At 56.3% G+C, this 17,496-nt stretch overlaps 1 protein-coding gene and 1 long non-coding RNA gene across 2 annotated transcripts in view; one reads left to right on the forward strand and one right to left on the reverse strand.

Moving 5' to 3' along the window:
- Positions 1-1,933: 1,933 nt before the first annotated feature.
- Positions 1,934-17,496, forward strand: part of SH3GL1 (SH3 domain containing GRB2 like 1, endophilin A2) — a 29,976-nt gene continuing 14,413 nt past the window's right edge. Inside the window, exon 1 of the mRNA XM_086699450.1 lies at positions 1,934-2,168. Within this exon, the coding sequence (XP_086555576.1) occupies positions 2,124-2,168 (45 nt within the window). The 5' untranslated portion in view covers positions 1,934-2,123. The remainder of the gene's footprint in view (positions 2,169-17,496) is intronic.
- On the reverse strand, positions 7,895-9,886 carry LOC147583865 (uncharacterized). The gene is made up of 2 exons (XR_015248580.1): positions 8,630-9,886; positions 7,895-8,444 (listed from the first exon to the last, which is right to left on the reverse strand). It is a non-coding gene; the product is annotated as an uncharacterized LOC147583865 (long non-coding RNA).

Raw genomic sequence — 17,496 nt, forward strand, 5'->3', positions numbered from 1 at the left:
CCCGATAAGTTTCTTTTTATAGGAACAACAGAAAGAAAATGTTACATGCAGGAAAAAAGTTAAAACAATAAAAAGGCTATACAGCAAAAAGAAACAAGTAAATTCTGTGCAGCCCTTCAGAAGCATTTAATATGCACTAAATATGTTCAGAGGGACTGAATGAAATGGATCTTACTGACTTAATCCTCGGGATTTTTGCAAACACGGTTTCCTCGCCTAGAAAACTCCGCAGCTCTTTTCCTGCCTGGTTTTCTTCCTAACTTTTGGATCTTGGATAGGCACCTCAGGACAGCCAATTCTTCCCCTACAAGGCGGATGGAAGTTCCTTACAAGCAGTTTTTTTCCTTGAAGCAATTACAGCTTATGTTTGATTAGCGCATTATTTGATTTATTATCTTTGTCACTAGCTCCACGAGAGCAGGAATAACTTATCACTGTATCCCCAGGACCTCTCAGTGACTGACACACTAGCAAGTACTCAAAGAGTCACTGAGCAAATGCATAAACTTCATTTGACTGGACTGTGTGATCGTGTAGGTTAAAAGCCTCCCACAGAGCAGAGGTCTTCTATCAACCTGTGAGCCTTAGAGTAGGTTTTCTTTAGCTCCAATCTGAGAAGTGATGAAAGAACACTGAAATTTAGTCCAACTTTGGGATTCTATCCATTCTGTAGATTGGATAATTAAAGCCGAATTGTTTGGAAGTACTGTGGAGAAAGAGGGAACTTAGGAATATCACTTTGGGCAAGTCATGTCTTACTCAAGGCCTGAGTTTCCCCATATGAATCGTGACATTCTGGCATTACGCAAAGATTGAAGCCAGTGGATCACGATTGAGAGTGCCTCTCAGAATCACGTGGGAAATTTTTAAAAACTATTCACAACAGTCTCATCAGGACCTTTGGGTGGGAGGTTGCGGCATATGTATTCTGAAACAATCCTCTTAGTGCAGTATCCTCTGTTGAGGCCATTGGAAGCTTCCAGCAATCTTTGCTGGAGAAAAAGCACCCAAATCTGTCGGAGATTTCGGTACTGAAGTCGCAAACACTTCAGCTCTAGCACTTTCTTGTTCCTCTTTTGGGATGAACTTGTTCATTCCAATTCATTGGTAACTTCCAATTAATTGAATTCAATAAAAACTGATGTAGAAACTATCAAGTAACATGTATCAATCTGGGAAGACTTCCTTCCTGAAGACGGTGACATTCCAAACAGATTTCTCTTTTACACAAAGGATCAGGGGGAAAGGTTGGGGGAGAATACGCAAGAAAGGAACAACATTAGCAAAGGTCAACAGGACACAGGGATCATGGGTTATAGAAAAGGAAGAGAGCTGAAGTCGGAAGGGTTGATAGAGCCAAAATTTGCAAGCTTTGTAGGCCACGCTAGGAAGTTGAGGGTATTCCGAGGTCAGTAGACTGATATGATAGAAATTGTGTTATAGAGCATCTTTCTGTCTGTGTTTTAGGGGGAAAATTAGAGGGGAACCTGCAGGTGGGCATACCAAGAGGAGGCTGGTGGGATGGTCTGGTCAGGGCAGGAGAAGTGACACGCTGATGTCTGACTTGGGCCACTGAACGGATGAGCACGTTGCCGGGTGGAAGGCGGTGTTTGGGGGAGGGACTAACCGCGCGGAGAACTGGGTTAGCCGAGATTAGCAAACAGGTATCTGGAGATTTGTAAACCTTCAGCCTCCCAACCTCCCCGGAAGGACTTAAGCGCCTTTCCTTTAAACGTTAAGACTACCTCCGCGACCCCAGGGGTCGCTGCAGCCTCCACGGACTCTCTAGGCTCGCTCCTGTCTCCTCGCTGGCGGAGGCGGCCGCCACAGGGCAGGCGAAGTGCGCGTGCGTTCTCTGGCCGGCAGGGGGCGCGCGTGCGCAGTCGGGGCCCGGGGCGCGCGCAAGCCGGCACCGGAAGTGTGCGGTTGCCATGTAATATCCTGGCCGCGCGGGCGCGCGAGGGGCTGAGGCGGCGCTGGGGCGGGCGCGGAGCTGGCGAGAGGGCGGTGGAGGCGGCGCCGAGGGGGCCCGCTGAGGCGCGTGGGGTGTCGGCGGCGCCCGGGAGCTTGTCGCTTGCGCGGTCCCTCCGGTTCGGGCGGGAGCCCCCACGACGGAAGGCAGCATGTCGGTGGCGGGGCTGAAGAAGCAGTTCTACAAGGCGAGCCAGGTGAGCGGAGGCCGAGGCGGGGAGTGAGCGTCGGGCCCCGGGCTGCCCGGACTCGGGGGTCAGACCAGGCCCGACCCCGACTCGGGAGGGGGCCGCGGGCACCGAGGGGGGCGACGTTGGCACGCGTCCCCCGCTCGGTGAGCAGAGCCCAGGAGGGACAGGGGCTGCGAGCGAGGTGACCCAGGCCCAGCCCGCCATGTGGGCTCCAGTCTCCTCGAGGAGGGTGGGCAGACCCCCAGGAGGGGCAGAAACGCACCCAGAGGTTGACCCGGGACTTGGACCCCTCTTCGCCTCCCCTCCTCTCCTCTGAAAGGTCAAGGAGGGAGGAAAGAAGGAAGGGGAAGAAACCCTCCTGAGGCTGTCGACACGGGACTCTTGCCAGAGAGCCCAGGGGCAGGGAAACTTCGCGTCTGGAGTGGCACTTAAAAACAAACAAACAAAACCCCCCTTTGATGGGCCCGGTACAAGGTTGTGCCAGAGGGTGGAATGGAAGGTCAGTTTCCCCCTCTGGTCCCTCAGGCGTCCAGTCCCTTTCCCCAGTGGCAAAGACGGTCACGGACGGTTCATGCCTCCCTCCGAAGACACGCTTATGCCTTTCCTTTAAAAACACACACGCCTGGTGGTAACATAGTCTACAGAGTCCTGTGTGCTTTTCCTTCAGGGTCTTGGAGATGACATTAGAGCTGGAATTCTCCATCTCAAATGGTTCCCTGCCGTGGGGGCAGCCTGGCCCTCACCCACTTGCTACCAGAAGAACCCCCTCCCCCCATCCTGACAGCACAGATACCTCTGCTACCAGATGCCCCCGGAGAACTCCCCCCTTACCCCTACCCCAGGACTACGGCCCTAGAATTTCTTTGGTCTCTTAATGGACTCATGGTATACAGGCGTCTATTGACGGACGTGTAGATTGTTTCCCGTCGTTTTCTACAAGCAATACTGATCTGAATAGCCAGTGACTATCTTTTTTTTTTTTTTTATTAAAAAAATTTTTTTTAATGTCTTTATTTATTTTTTTAACGTTTATTTATTTTTGAGACAGAGAGAGACAGAGCATGAACGGGGGAGGGGCGGAGAGAGAGGGAGACACAGAATCGGAAACAGGCTCCAGGCTCCGAGCGGTCAGCCCAGAGCCCGACGCGGGGCTCGAACTCACGGACCGCGAGATCGTGACCCGAGCCGAAGTCGGCCGCTTAACAGACGGAGCCACCCAGGCGCCCCTGTTTTTATTTATTTTTGAAGGAGGGAGAGAGAGAGAGTGCGCATGAGCTAGGGGAGGGGCACAGAGAGAGAGAGGGAGACACAGAATCCGAAGCAGGCTCCAGGCTCCGAGATGTCAGCACAGAGCCTGATGCGGGGGCTTGAACCCTCGAACCGTGAGATCATGACCTGAGCCGAAGTCGGCCGCCCAACTGACGGAGCCACCCAGGCGCCCCTAGCCGGTGACTGTCTCTGGTCACAGGTGGGATTGGATTTGTAGGATAAATTCCCGGAGGTGGAATGCTGAACCCAGTCGTTTATGTGTGTTACCTGTGACCGATAAGAATAGGTTTTTTTTGGAAGGGCCAGGCCCCACTGCTCATTAATCTGGTGAAAGCTGCAGAGCCAGTCTCCAGGAAGCTGGGCACGTGGGAAATTCAGTTTATTAATCCAGATCCAGGAAGCCCCAGATTCCTTGAATCCCACTGGTTCCTCCATCCCAGGTTCAGAACCGTAGGTGTGGACTTTGTGTGGGTAGAATCCACAGAACGAGCGACCGTCTTAGGGATTGTGTGGGCCCCGCTGGCCAACCAGGCTTTTCCCACAATTTGGAGAAGTCCAGTGGGAGGGAAGAGAAACGAGTCCACAGTCACACAGCTGGTACCTTTTGTCCCTTGATGGATAAAGTCACGACCCTGGTGTTCGGGGCAGACCCCAGATGATGGCTGACCCCTGGAGGAACAGAGACTGAATCCAGAGGGGTTCTGGGATTATTGCTGAGGGTACAGCCCTTTGCCCCAGCAGGATGGAATTAAGTGACCCGGCCCTGGGTTAGACCCTGCCCAACAGGCGCCAGACCCCCAGGGCTTGACCGGAGCACCTGGGAATGGCTGCCTGCTGTCTGGACCTTGATGTAGTCCCTCCTGCAGGAGAAGCCCTCTCGTCCCAACCCCCAGCTGTCAGGGCCCATGCTGGTGGCCCAGACGGTCCCAAGCAGACACACTGTGCCAGAGGAGCTAGCTAGGCCACTCAAACCGGCCACCAGGGCTCCTTCTCTCAGGGGGAAGCAGGTGGCCCGTGTTCAGATCTGTGAGAAGCGTGTCGAAACCTGGAAAGCGCGGCGTGGATCAACTTGTGATCTCACCCTTCCGTGAGGCCCGTCCCCAAAGAATTGCGATGGCCACGTCCTACTCTGGGAGCGGTTGTCTTGGCCTCATGATCCAGCTCTGCTGAGTCGTGCTCTCAAGAAGCATGCTGGCTGCACTCCATTCCCTTCTGCAATAGTTTCCACAGTCCCCCAGCATCTCTTGTTTATCAGGACAAGTCCAGCGTCTCCCTGTGGGTTTCTTGTCTGCGCTCAGTGACCCCCCTCTCATCCCCTTGTCCTCAGAAGAGGGTCAGCTGTTGAAGAGGGTGTTCTGGAGAATGGTATGAGGAGGCAGCTGATGTCTCTTGAGCTCTCACGGCGTGAGCAGGCGATAATGCTTTCAGCCGGCCAGTCTCAATCTGGCCTAAGCGTAAATGCACTCCCCTTTTACACAAAAAGACTTGGGGACATTTCTCTCTACTCTCCAGGAGACATTGGCAATATCTGGAGACATTTTGGGTTGTCACAACTTGGGTTCCTATTAGTATCTAGTGGGTGGAGGCTCGGGATGCCGCTCAACACCCCGTAACGCACTGGGCAGCCTCCACCCCCAAGAATTATCTGGGCCCAGACGTCACTAGTGCTGAGATTGAGAAACTCTGCTTTAAGATTTGAGAAGAGTGAGAATAATTATACCAAAACAAACAAACAACAACAATACAACAACAACAGAATCTCTCCTGGGCCATTCTTGTGATAGCTACCTGCTTTTCTTAGTTTTCAAAACACAGATAACCGCATATACCCAGAGAGACAGGCACGTAAAACTCAGCATCCAGATCCCACGTTGTCAGAACCCCAGAGTGTCTGTTGGCACCTGGTATTCTTAAGAAGGTAGAAGCTTGCATCGTTGCTTCTCAGCTGGGGTGACTAACCCTGCCCCCCTTCCCTCTGCCCCCCCCCACCCCCATGCACCCGCGTAGGGACATTTGGCAATGTCAGAGACGGTTTTTGGTCGTCACTGCTTGGGGAGAGGGTGCTGCTGGCATCGAGTGGGTAGGGGCCGGGGATGGTTGCTAAACACCTCACGGTACGCAGCCAGCCTTCCCCACAACAAAGAATTATCTGGCCCCAAATGTGAGGAGCGCTGAGGTTGAGAAACAGTGCTTTGAAACAGGCTCTTCGTGGCAGAGGCTTGTAACAGTGTTGTTTCTAAATTGAGAACTAGAAGCCAGGTGGATGTGGGAGAGCCAGGGGCAATGGAGAGGCTTGGTTCCTAGTTGAAGCTGTGATATTGATTAAAAGTTTCTGATCTCACTGCCGATACTGATAACAAACCAGTTGTTAGTATCTGGCAATATCCCGGCAAAGTCCGTGCCAGTTCACCTCTGGTGACAACGTTCAAGTCTCGCATAAGGTTGGTTTGGACTTGAATGGGAAGTTCGTGAGCTTTTCTTGTTGCAAACTGGCCACCGCTGGGCTGAGGCACGGTGAAGGATCTGTAGAGGAAAATGCTGGAAGGAACAAGCATCTGTCTGAGGCCTCAGTCCTACCACCCATCTGGTGCTTATGTACATATAGGACTGGGGGTGATGCTTTAGTCTGAGTATTTCTGGGGACCTAAGGAGGGTAAGGAGACCCCACTAACAAGATCCAGACTTGGAAGTTCATTTCTCATTGTAAATAACATCAATTTCCAGACCGACCTAAACTGCTAACTGCTTTCTGATATTTCTTGTGGCTGGGCCAGATTTGAGAGTGTAACTAGGGATAGAGTTGGCAGCCGCCTGGAATGCTGGCTTGACTTTTTTTTTTTTTTTTTTTCTTTTCTCTTTCTCTCTCCTTTTTTTTTTTTTTTTTTTTTTTTTTTTTGGCCTGAAAGGAGGGAGAGAGTTTGAACTGAAAGATTGGTTCTGTGAGAGCTAGGAGGAAAATTCATGACTGCCATATCCCAGAGCTTTGAAGTTCGTTGGATGCTTGCTAGGCCCTGGGTTTGTGCCTAGGAGGAAAGATCAGACTTCCTTTGAGAGGCATGAGGTGGGGAAAGGGCTGGGGCACCCAGAACCCCAACCTTTAGAGTAATTAGTATCAGGGAGATGTGGCTGGTGTTTGGAACGTCCCCAGATCCTGCCTGCTCTGACCTATTTTTAAACCTTATTGTGTGGAATCCCACTTGATTTCCTAGCAAAGGGTTTAGCCTGTTAAGTAATAAATATGGAGTGATCTTAGATGCAAAAATCTGGACCGTGTAGCTCCCTCATCAGCGGGAATTAAAGCACGGAACCTGCGTGCTGAGCACAACAGGCAAAGTGGGGTCCCTGCCCCAGGCCCTTGAGCTCAGCAGCTGCAGGCTAATTGCCGGAAGACCCTCTGCCTTGGGGCAGCACACACGGGGATGGCTTTGGTTGTTACTGTGTCCACGTGAGATGGGATCTGGATTAAGTCCAACTTTGCCGGAAGCAACTCTGCTGACTCCCCTTGTAAGAAGACCTTTGAACTAGCGGCATCCCTGTGGGACCCTGGACCGAGATGTTCCCGTCCCGCTCCATTGGTGGACAGACCAGCCTGCTCTTTCCACTCGGCTTTGGGCCGCCAGCTTGCTGGATGGGTAGAGTAACCAGCCTGGTGTTTTAGGCCTGGACTGGGGAGCTACAGAACAGGGGTGAAACTGCCCTCCCCCAAAGGAACCTGGGACCTCCTTAAACCCCACCGCTTCCCAGGCCTGTCCATGAAGCTGGGTGAACCTGACCACCTTCACAGGACCCTGTTCGCCATCACAGAGGCTCTCTGTAACCAGGCAGCATCCTGTGTATTCTCGTTAACAAACCAGGACCTCTCAAGCAGGCATCGTGTTCTGCTTCTGCTCCCCGTGCCCGCCGAGCGTGAGGTGGCAAGTTCACCTCTGACTCAGAACCCTGTGTTGATTAAAGACCAGTCAGCGTGCCTGGGCGCTCTTCTCCCTACTTAGCTGGCTCTGTGTGAAGGCAGAGCCATGGGACACTTAATTATAGTCCACGTGCCTGTGAATAATAGCATGTGAGGTGAGGAGTTTCGTAGCAGCTCCCTACTCAGTTTCAGAAACTGGGGGCTGTCACATTTCTGAGACCCCAGAACTTAGCGAGTGAACCGAGGAGCCAGTGCTGTTTACCCCTCAACCCATCCCCCCCAGCTTTCCCTTTGTGGAGCCCCCATCTGAGCGCTAGTTTGTATGGATGGTTCTGAGTTCGGCAGTTCACCCCTCAGGTGCCCGTATGCACATCTGCTCGAGTTTTTCCTCCGAGGAAACACCGGTTGTGACCAGGCCTACTCAGGCCTGCCCTTTGCCTCTGGCATGCGTCCCATGGCCTTTGACCCAAGGACGTGGGCCGGTTAGCTGTGCTCTGGCCTGTCTCAGCCCTTCCCCTCTTCTGTTGTTGCCAATATTTTGAAACTGATCCAATCTGGGGAAACTCGGCTTTTATTTATTTATTAGAGAGAGAACAAGCAGGGGAGGGGCGGAGAGCAAGAGAATCCCAAGCAGGCTCTGAGCTGTCCGCCCAGAGCCTGGCGCTGGGCTCGATCCCGTGAACCGTGAGATCACGACCTGAGCCGAAATCAAGAGTCAGACGCTTAATCCCCTGAGCCCCCCACCAGGCACCCCAAAACTTAGTTTTTAGTTTGGCCCCGTGGCCCACTTCTTTCATGGGATTTCGGAAGCAAGTGTGTTGCACGTTCTGGCTCTGTGGCAAGTGGGAGCCGGGGGGTTGGCGGGAGGAAAGTAGTCTTCTGTTTCTTATTTCGAAGGTGAAATTTGTAAAATTTGTAAGCTGGAGGGAAAGTGTGATGCTGAAGTTTTCGAGCCACAGACCTTCTCTGCCCCGGGGGTTGGGAGCTGTGCAGGCCGGCTGAGGCGTCTTTACCCTCGAACTCCAACCCTAATGGCGTTTCCTGGCTGGCGAAGTGTGAGGGGCAGCTTCTTCTGGTGCTCTTTCAAGGCTGCCCCTGGCAAGCTGGGTGGAGAAGTGTGTCAGACTGGCAGCAGCTGGTTTCTGTCTTCTCTCCTTGCTCTCTCCTCTCCCTCCCCCCTCCCCCCTTCCTCCCTCCCTCGCCTGGTCCCTGCCCTCCCCCTGTCCTGCCCCCCCCCCCCGCCCCCGCCCCAAGCTTTCGCAGGCTGGATTGGGTGGCCACTTCTCACTTCTCAGGAGCACTGCAGTTTGGGTACATTTCCGCTCATTTCCTGTTAGGCAGTAACCAGGGTTCCAGAACGCAGGATCCCAGAGGACAGCTCCACCTTCCTTTTCCGCTCAGCTCCTAGAAAAAACCTGCTGACTGGGCCCTGAGAGTGGGGTCACGCGGAGACTCCCAACCACAGCAGGAAAATAGATGTGTGATTTCCTCCGAAGGACCTGACTCAGCATCGGGTCGCTGCCCAGCTGCTCAGAGTTCCACACCTGGGGATCGAGCACCTCCAGTGGCCTCACACACCCCGTGTCTGAGACCTCCAGCCCCGTGGCCACTGTCCCCACAGGGCTCACAGTCGTAGGGAGTGCTGTCCAGTCAGACGATGTGACGTGTCCACCGAGGGTCAGAGAGGCTGTGGGTTGTTCTCCCAACCCGGCAGCCCTCCCTGCCCTTGGCCTGGTGAACCTTAGTTCCCCTCCCATGTGTCCCTTCAACCTTCCCACAGCATCTCCCCAGCCCCCCGGCAGTCAGAGCCCCTGTTCCTGTTTCTCAGACTCCTGCGTAGTTGCCTTCCCAGTCAAGGGCTGGGATTGATGTCTTTGTCACTGGATCCTAAGTCTCTGCGGGTAGCGCCCCGTGTAGTTCTGCCATTGCCCTGTGCCCAGTTGAGCCCAGCCCCTGGCCTGTCCCGGACACTCAGTGTTGTATCGGATGGACGGACAGACGGATGTTTGTGCACACTAGTGAGCAAATGGTTGCGTCATGGGTTGTGGGTGCAGATGCCGGACCTTTGGTGTCAGCACGCCTAGAGGAAGCAGAGCCTGGGACAGGCGGGAAGTATGAACATCCCCAGCTGGCCTGGCATTCAGGGCCTCCTGGAGCCCTGCCTGGTCCCGGTTTTAAGTCCCACCCCTTCCCTTTGTGGGTGGCACACTCCAGTCCGACCGGTGTGTCCGCCCAGCCGGCTACCTTGTACTGCCTTGTACCTTACCTTCCCCACCCCACCCCAGCCCGGTCTCCCTGTCCACTTCCTGTTTGTGTCTTTATGCTTGCCATCTCCTTTGGCCACCCGCTGGAAAGACTGGTCCGTGCTCTGAGCATCCGGCCCGCTGGTCTCCACCCACGTGCCACACGCCAAACACATCCTCACACCAGAGTGTGCTTTTCTTCTCGTCAGACCGGAGCTCCTGAGGGAGCAGGGCTTGCCTGGGCCATGGCTTGCTGGCCAAGTTGCCGGAAATGGTGGGCTTCTGAGAGCGGGAGTGGGGCAGGACAGTGACAGGACGTGGCTGCTGCTGTGTCCCTGGGGGCGGCTCCTGCTCAGGTCCAGGCAGACCTCCAGGCCAGCAGAGTGGCTGACAAGCCTCCATCAGGAACAGGTCCAACTGGTTTAAAAATAATTCAAAGCTCAGAGACTGTCCCCTTGGCTTTAGATTGGCACGACAGAATGTGCACGATTCAGTCGCTACTCCCCAGGAGTTCCCAAGCATCACCTTGGCCCGTGATTCACATCTTTGCCAGTGCCCTCCACCCAGCCCTACTTTTTCGAAAGTGCAACAAATGATGAACTTTCTGTCATTTTGGGCCTTAGCCCCAGGATTGAGCAACGACCCACATTCTTAGGAAGCCCCTTGGGAAGGAAACTGGTAACTTCCTGCTCCTTTTTACCCCCAAGGACCCAAAGCTCCTCCTGGTCCCCTCCGCCCGCTCGCCTTCCCCGCTTGAGGCCCCATGGCTGCCTGAAGGCAAACGGGCAGGCATCCGTCAGCCCGAAGGCCTCACCCCACCAGAGCCCGGGCTTTGTGGAGGCAGCCGCGCAGCGCTGGCCCTTCAAGGCCAGTCTTTGTGGTTCAGAAGAGGGCCGCTGAGGGGCTGGGGGTGGATTTCTCCATCGCTTAACCTCACCTGCCCGGCCTAGGGTTCACCTTTCCCTCCTGGGAGCTCAGGAGCCCTTGCTGTGGTTAGTCTCTTGCTTCTTGCTGCCCTGCGCAGGGCGGCCTTTTGCCCATCTTCGAGGGGTTTAGGACTTGCTGTGGCTCCCCACTGACTGCCAAGCTGGCCTCTGGGTCAGGGCCCCCAAACGCATGCAAGTGAGGCCCCCCACAGAGGCGGGCCGTGAGGTCCTGGACGTGAAGATCCAGGTGTCTGTCTCCTCCAGCTGTGGCATGGAACATCGTCGCAGCGGAGAAGTGTGAGGCGGTCGTCCCGGGCTCCCAGCCGGGCGTCTCTGGCTCCAGCGCCTCAAGGGCACCCGGGTGTTCTCTCCCTGCCTCCCACAGCAGGCCCCGGCTTTGTCCCAGAGCACGGCTTCAGCTCAGGGCGGCCGGGAGGCACTGGCAGCCCCTGCTGCTCGGTGGGACCTCTCCACCACCTGGGGATGAGCAGGCGTGGGAGTCTTAAGTGGAAGCTGCGGGCCGGAGGGGTGTCTGGGACTCGGGAGGGCGCGGAGACGGTCCCTTTGCCCAGTTGCCTCCGCCGTGCCCCTGGAGTCCATGAGTCGGCTCGGCTTTCCAGCAGAGCCCGCGGGGTTGACCTCTGGGAGTTTCCCCTCGGTGGCTCACGGCTCACGCTCACCGGGCCCGGAGCCAGCCGCCGCTGGGGTGTTGCGGAGGGACGCCCCTTCTCCGGCGCCTCGCTGAGTTGTTGCTGTTGTGATCAGTATTTATGACTTTTCGCTGATCGCATCGTTGTGTTCTATTGACGTGGTCACGTGAACGTGCTCTGCGTCACGGTGCGTCACGTCGTGTTCCGTCAGTAGCCGTTATCTAGCTAACGTTGAGTTATATGCTTACGTGTGAAGTTATGCGCAACGCGTCTTACGTCGTGTCCCTGCTATCGCTGCCGGATCTGAAGTGTTCCGAGCGTAGAAATAGAGATGAGGAAGGACCGCAAGAGCCAAGTGCCCACGAGAGCTTCATGCAACACGAATACAGTCACAGTCAAAGCCCCCTCCCTCATTTGCACCTTTATTGCACAGAAGTAACGCCAGAAGTGCCCAGGATTGTTTTTGCGAGTTCACCCCTCCTCTAAGTGGCGTGAGGTGCTCGTGTCGCTCGGCACTGTGGGCATGTCCCCTTCACGTGTGTCCCCAGACACATGTAACTCTAGGTTCACTGCTCGGCCGGCTGGCTTTCCCCGGTATGACGGTACCATAGTGCACTTATCCGGCCCCTGCCACTGGGCATTTAGGGCTTTGCGCGCTTTTGTTCTTCCGGACCGTGTGGCGGTGAGCTCTCTTGCAGGTGTCCCCTCCGGCACGTGCCTCAGTTTTTCCGGACTTATACCTCATTTAATGAAGCCATATAGGTTTTCAGCGGTACCAGCCTGGAAAACGAAACAAAACAAAACCTGTACTCAGTTTGCATGACCCAAAGTCCTGAGCCCAAAGCTGGCGGGAGTCACGTGTCCGAGCACTCACAATGGTGATGTTTCAGGCGATGTTTCAGGTGTGCTGCCCAGGGAGCTCAGCGGGGGGCACGGAGGCTCCGAGGCACAGGCTAAGCTGGGGGTCATCCAGGGGGAGGGCGAACCGTGGGTAAACCCAGGGTAAACCCAGGGAGGCAGCCCTCACCCAGAGCCCTGCATCTGCCCTGTGTCCTCCTCACAGAATTAATCTGGTCCTCGGCCTGTCACCTCCTCAATAGCCGTGTCCTCAGTCCTGTTCTCCACAGCGAGGCTGAGTTCGCAGAAAGCGCCTGGCATCCGGTCTTGCCACACAGGGCCACTTGGGCTGGTGCATCCGGTCAGAGCTCACCTGCCCGCTAGTATGTGTCTGTACGTGGGCGCTTTGCAGTCGTTCGATTCCCAGCTGTGCCTTCTGGTTTCGGCTCCGGCTGTTAACCAGCGTCCTGTGGCAGTATGTTTAGTGCCACTTTTTTTTTTTTTTTTTTTGCATTGTTGTGCTTTTTGTGGATGATTTCACTGTTTGAAATGGCCCCACGCGCAGAACTATGGTGCTGGCTGGTGGTGCTAAGTGCAGGAAGGCTGCGCTGTGCCTTACGGAGGAAACCTGTGTGCGCCATGAGCTTCCTTCGGGACGGGGTTACCGCGCTGTTGGCTGAGTTCACCGTTGACGAGTCAACGGCGTGTGTGAACTATGGTGTCTTTAAACAGAAACGCACGTGATGCGAGGTGATGTATTGATCGGCCGTGACTAGAGGCTCACAGAAACCTAACCCCAATATCTCTCCCAGGAGCTGTGGCTCCACGTTCAGCAGCTCAGTGTTTGCAGGGACTTTCTAGAACAGAACTGCTATGAATGAGTGGCAAGAACCGCCTGAGTTCCCGTGGCAGGCAGGGTGACTCAGGGTGAACCCAAGGGTGTCCCCACCCCACAGAGCCTGCGTGTGTGCTGCCTTGGCCAAGAGCCCTTGCTGGTGGGATCCACAGCATGGAGCTGGAGATGCAGAGACCACCCGGAGTTAACCGGGTGGGCCCCGTCTGCTGATCAGGGTTAGGGTTAGGGCCTCCTGTCCCCTCTGGGGTGAGAGGGAAATGTGACTGCAGAACAGAGGACCAGGGAGAATGGAGCATGGCACGTCGGCTCCACGGCCTTTGGGGACAGGACAGGCCACAGCCAGGGAACGCAAGCTGCCTCTAGAAGCCAGGAGAGGCGTGGAAACCCCCAGAGCTGCCGGCACCTTGGTCTCGAGCCTGGTGAGGTCCACGTCGGATTTCTGACCTCTTTAAGATTTTTGTGTTGTTTCAGCGCCCGGTCGTTTAACGTGTTGTATTGTTTAGGAAACTCGTGTTGTTTTGTCACTGAGGTTACAGTAATTTGTTGTGGCAGCCAGAGGGAATGCAGACAGGTCCCCCCGTCTTAAAGCCTTGTCCAGAGACCGGTTTTCGGCTCAGTCTTTAAGGGGTGGGTGTGTGCACACACGTGTGTGTTTTCTCCTTCGTTAGCTCTCGCCTCCAACCTGATGGCCACACTCCGCCAGAAAATAGGACTGGTGGGGCGCCTGGGTGGCGCAGTCGGTTAAGCGTCCGACTTCAGCCAGGTCACGATCTCGCGGCCCGTGAGTTCGAGCCCCGCGTCGGGCTCTGGGCTGATGGCTCGGAGCCTGGAGCCTGTTTCCGATTCTGTGTCTCCCTCCCTCTCTGCCCCTCCCCCGTTCATGCTCTGTCTCTCTCTGTGCCAAAAATAAAAAAAAATAAAAAAATAAAAAGAAAATAGGACTGGTGCACTTGGCCAAGTCCACTTAGGGGTCACTGTGCTAAGAACAGTTCCTCCAAGAGCCGCTTCCGCTGAAGTGCTCTTTGGAGCAAATCGGAAGCTCTGCAATGGTCACCTCCTGGTTCCTGGATCCCCCACCTTGGCGACTTAAGAGCTGGTGAATTCGTAGACCATCCCCCGTCACCCGTTGTTTAATGTGCATTTGAAAACTGGCTCTGTGCTCAGGCTTTATGCAAAAACCACCGTGTCCAGCCTCAGGGTGCCGCGGCACAGGAAGCATCTCAGTAGGGTCTCCATCTCCCGGGGCTCCCGCCAGGTGTGTAGAAGGAGGCTGGCAGCTCTCGAGTCCAGTGGCGCCTTTCTTCCCATTGTGAAGCCTGGAAGCTCACACCAGACACCCTTTGCTTAACGACCCCTCACATCTTGAGAAGGGGCACTTCAGAACCCCGTCCTGGGCATCTGTTTCCGTGCCAGCCCTCAGCTCCTCTGCCCTCGGCACTGGTTCAGGTCCCCGTGTCCCTTGTCTCTGCCTTTACTCACTCCGTGTCCCTTTCTCCTTTCTGCATCCAACCCCTCCTTCAAAGCCCAGTTCAGGGCCATCTCCTTCGTGAACCTGCCTGGTTCTCTCCCCACAGGGAGGAAGTGGCCTCTCCCTATCCCTTGGCATAGATCCCTTGTATCGTCATTTTTTTGGTGTGGTTATATTACTCATTTCCCCCCTCTACTACATCTGGCACATCTAATGATTATGTGTTGAATGAACTGGGCAACTTTCTCAAAAGGAGGAATCCGGGTTTCTGACTTTGACCCCAGTTGTCCATCCCCATCCCGACAGAGCAGATCAGCTCAGGGTAGGAGTCCGCAGGGTGACTGAGTGATTGAAATAGGGCTGATACAGTAACCCAGGGTCCTATGACAGGAGACTGAAGGGAGGGACCAGGGACGATTCCCAAGGTGATGACCCTGGGCGCTGGCTTTGCGTCTGGACGTGGGAAGGAGAAAGGAAAAGAGGACACACGCAGCTAGAGTGAGGCCCCAGCGTTGGAGCCTCAGGGCCACTGGCCTGCCCTGTTGGGTTCTTACCCCTCATCCGGGAGCCCAGACACAGTCTGTGGAGTCGGTCCTTGCGGGGAAGCGGAGGCAGCCCCGGGTGCTGGGAGATGGCCCTGGCTGCTAGACCCGCGTCATGAGGCGGAGAGGGAGTTGAGCACTCTTTCGGCTCCGAGCTTAAGAAGCGGCAACGCCAGACGTGTATCACATGGGTGACAACAGAGAAGGAAGGCCGGGGGGAAAAGACCACCAGACTGGGAGCGCAGGCTTGCTTTTCTCCTGCAAAAAATAAAAACAGCCTCGTTGAAGAGTACCTTGAGTCAGAATTGCACTGCCGTCTTGGCCAGTGCAGCACGACCCCTGACCCCACGTCGTGGGGGTGAAACTCCGTTCCCTGAGTGGAAGTGCGGCCTGGATGCGCACAGCAGCGCCGTCCGGGAGAACGGGGAGGACGGGGATCTCGGGTGGGGGCGCTGGGGGCAGGAATCCCATTAGCCCGGATGGAGGGTAGAAATCCACTTGGGGGTGGTGAGGGCCGGCCGGCAGGCGGGCTTGGTTGGCTGGGTGAGAGCGGGAGGAAGAGGGCGGACTGGAGACTGGCGCAGCAGTTGTGTGCCAGGGGCTCCTCTCCACTGGGGGTTTCCCACCCATTCCTTCCAGCTTGGTGCCCCGCCCACCCTGCCCCACAGGTGGAGCTTCGGGATCGGGTACAGCCCATCAGCTGTGTGCTTGGTGCTGTGAGATTTCTTGGAGTCGAGGTTCCGTCACTGTCCCCTCGGGTGGGGTTCTGTGGCAGAGGAAGAGCTGTCAGGTCGGCCTGCTGTGGACGTGGTTTTTATGCCTGCCCGGGTGTGTGGGAAGCCACGGGTCCCTCCTAGGAGGGCTCCCCAGAAGGCCTTTCACCCCAGGAACGCAGACTCGCTGCTGCCCCTGTCATGTGGGCCCCTCGGCAGATCCTGTTTCTGGGCCTTGCCGGAGTCGCGGGGCCCTGCACACAGCTGCTGCCTGCACACGGCCTTCCTGGCCGCCTTTCCTTGGGTCTTGTGCCCCGCAGCGAGCAGCAGGTGTGCGTGTGTCGGGTGGTCTGTGGTTTTTAAAGCACGTTCACACCTGAGTCCCACAGCACGTCGCCCCCACCTCCCGTGGTACAGGTGAGGAAACTGAGGCTCAGAAGGGACTGCCTCTTGCATAGAGTCATGGGGCCTAGAGTGCCCTCCCAGGAGCTCCCGGAGGGCGGGCTGTGCGTGCTAATGGTACCTGTTATCTCAGTGGATATTGGTTGTCCTGGTACCTAATGGGAGCCAGGCCCCTGCCACCCTCCCAGCTCCTCACGGGAGGCACGCTGCCCACTGGAAGTTGGTGTTTGGGGGTGGGGAGGGGGGCGAGGCTGTCCCAGGTGGCATTGCTGGAGGGAAGATGAGCCCTGAGGGAGGAGAAGGGGCCTCTGAGAGCGGCTCGTCTCCGTCTGCGGCCTGCAGCACGGTCCCCAGGTGCTCGCCCACTGCCGGGGCACGAATGGTGACAGCGAGTGTGTGTGCGTGCGCACGTGTGCATGTGCGAGGCCTGACCGCGCATCCTGAGAAAGGACAGGTCTGCCTGCTCCCTTCACTCGAAGGGTGGGTGGCAGCTGGGGGCCCAGGAGCAGTTTGTCCCGGTGACTGCCAGAGCCGCCGGCCTAACCCCGGCCGCTCCCTTCTCCTCGGCCCTGCTGGTCTGTGCTGCGGTGACAGCACCGTGATTCCGAGACTCCTCCCAGCTCTGAGTTCTCGAGACTGACTTTGCAGTTGAGAAGGGCGAGCGCCCCTGGACGAATGGGGGGTGTGTAGGGAGAGGCGTGGTCGGGCAGGGTCACGGCCATAAACACGCAGCAGGGATTGGTCTCCTGGGCTGAGAGCTGCTGATGGCTTCACCTCTCCCTGCTTGCCATGTGCTGTCCTGGGATCAGCACCTGCCCAGGTGCTTTTGTAGCCACGCTGGAAGAAACCGGTCTTGGGGACCGTGGGCCACCGTGGCCGTGAGTCACCTGTTAGCCAAGCCTGTTGTCACCGCCCTGATATGACAGGCGAGCAGTAGAGCCAGGTGAGGGTACATTCCTCAGCACGCACTCAGGGCCTCCGCCTGGAGCTGCGCGTCAGAGCTCTGCCCTCACAGCGGCCCTCGGCGCCCCGAGCGTGTGTGGGCCCGGTCCCACACAGCTCCAGCCTGGCGTGTTTCTGTTTGGTCTTTAGAGGCTGTTTGCCTGGCAGCCTTCCTTTCCTGTGTCCTGTGCTCCCAAACCACAGACTTGTGGCTCTCACGCGGGTTCCTGTCGATAAGAAACCATTGCCATTCCGGGAGTGGGGTCCTCCGGATGCGAACCAGCCCGGGCCTGGCTTGCTCAGATTTCTTTCTTTGCAAATTTTCCCGAACCTTTGCTCTCTGGTGAGGGAGCCGGCTGTGGGCAGACCTGGGGTGGAGAGCAGGGAGCTGGGCTGGCAGCCTCCAGCCAGAGTGCCAGCCTGGCCTGAATTTCCCACAAGCAGACACCAAGGGGAAGTTGGGGATACGGACAGGTGCTGCCGTCTGCTAGCTCCTGAGTCCGCTGCCACCGCGGAGCAGTGTGTGAGGTCGTGTCAGTTAGGTGCTTCCTGGTTCAAGCGTGGGCACAGCAGTGA

The sequence above is a fragment of the Puma concolor genome, chromosome A2 (genome assembly GCF_028749965.1).
Source record: "Puma concolor isolate L17-30 chromosome A2, mPumCon1.1.hap2, whole genome shotgun sequence".
In the NCBI taxonomy this organism is placed as follows: Eukaryota; Metazoa; Chordata; class Mammalia; order Carnivora; family Felidae; genus Puma; species Puma concolor.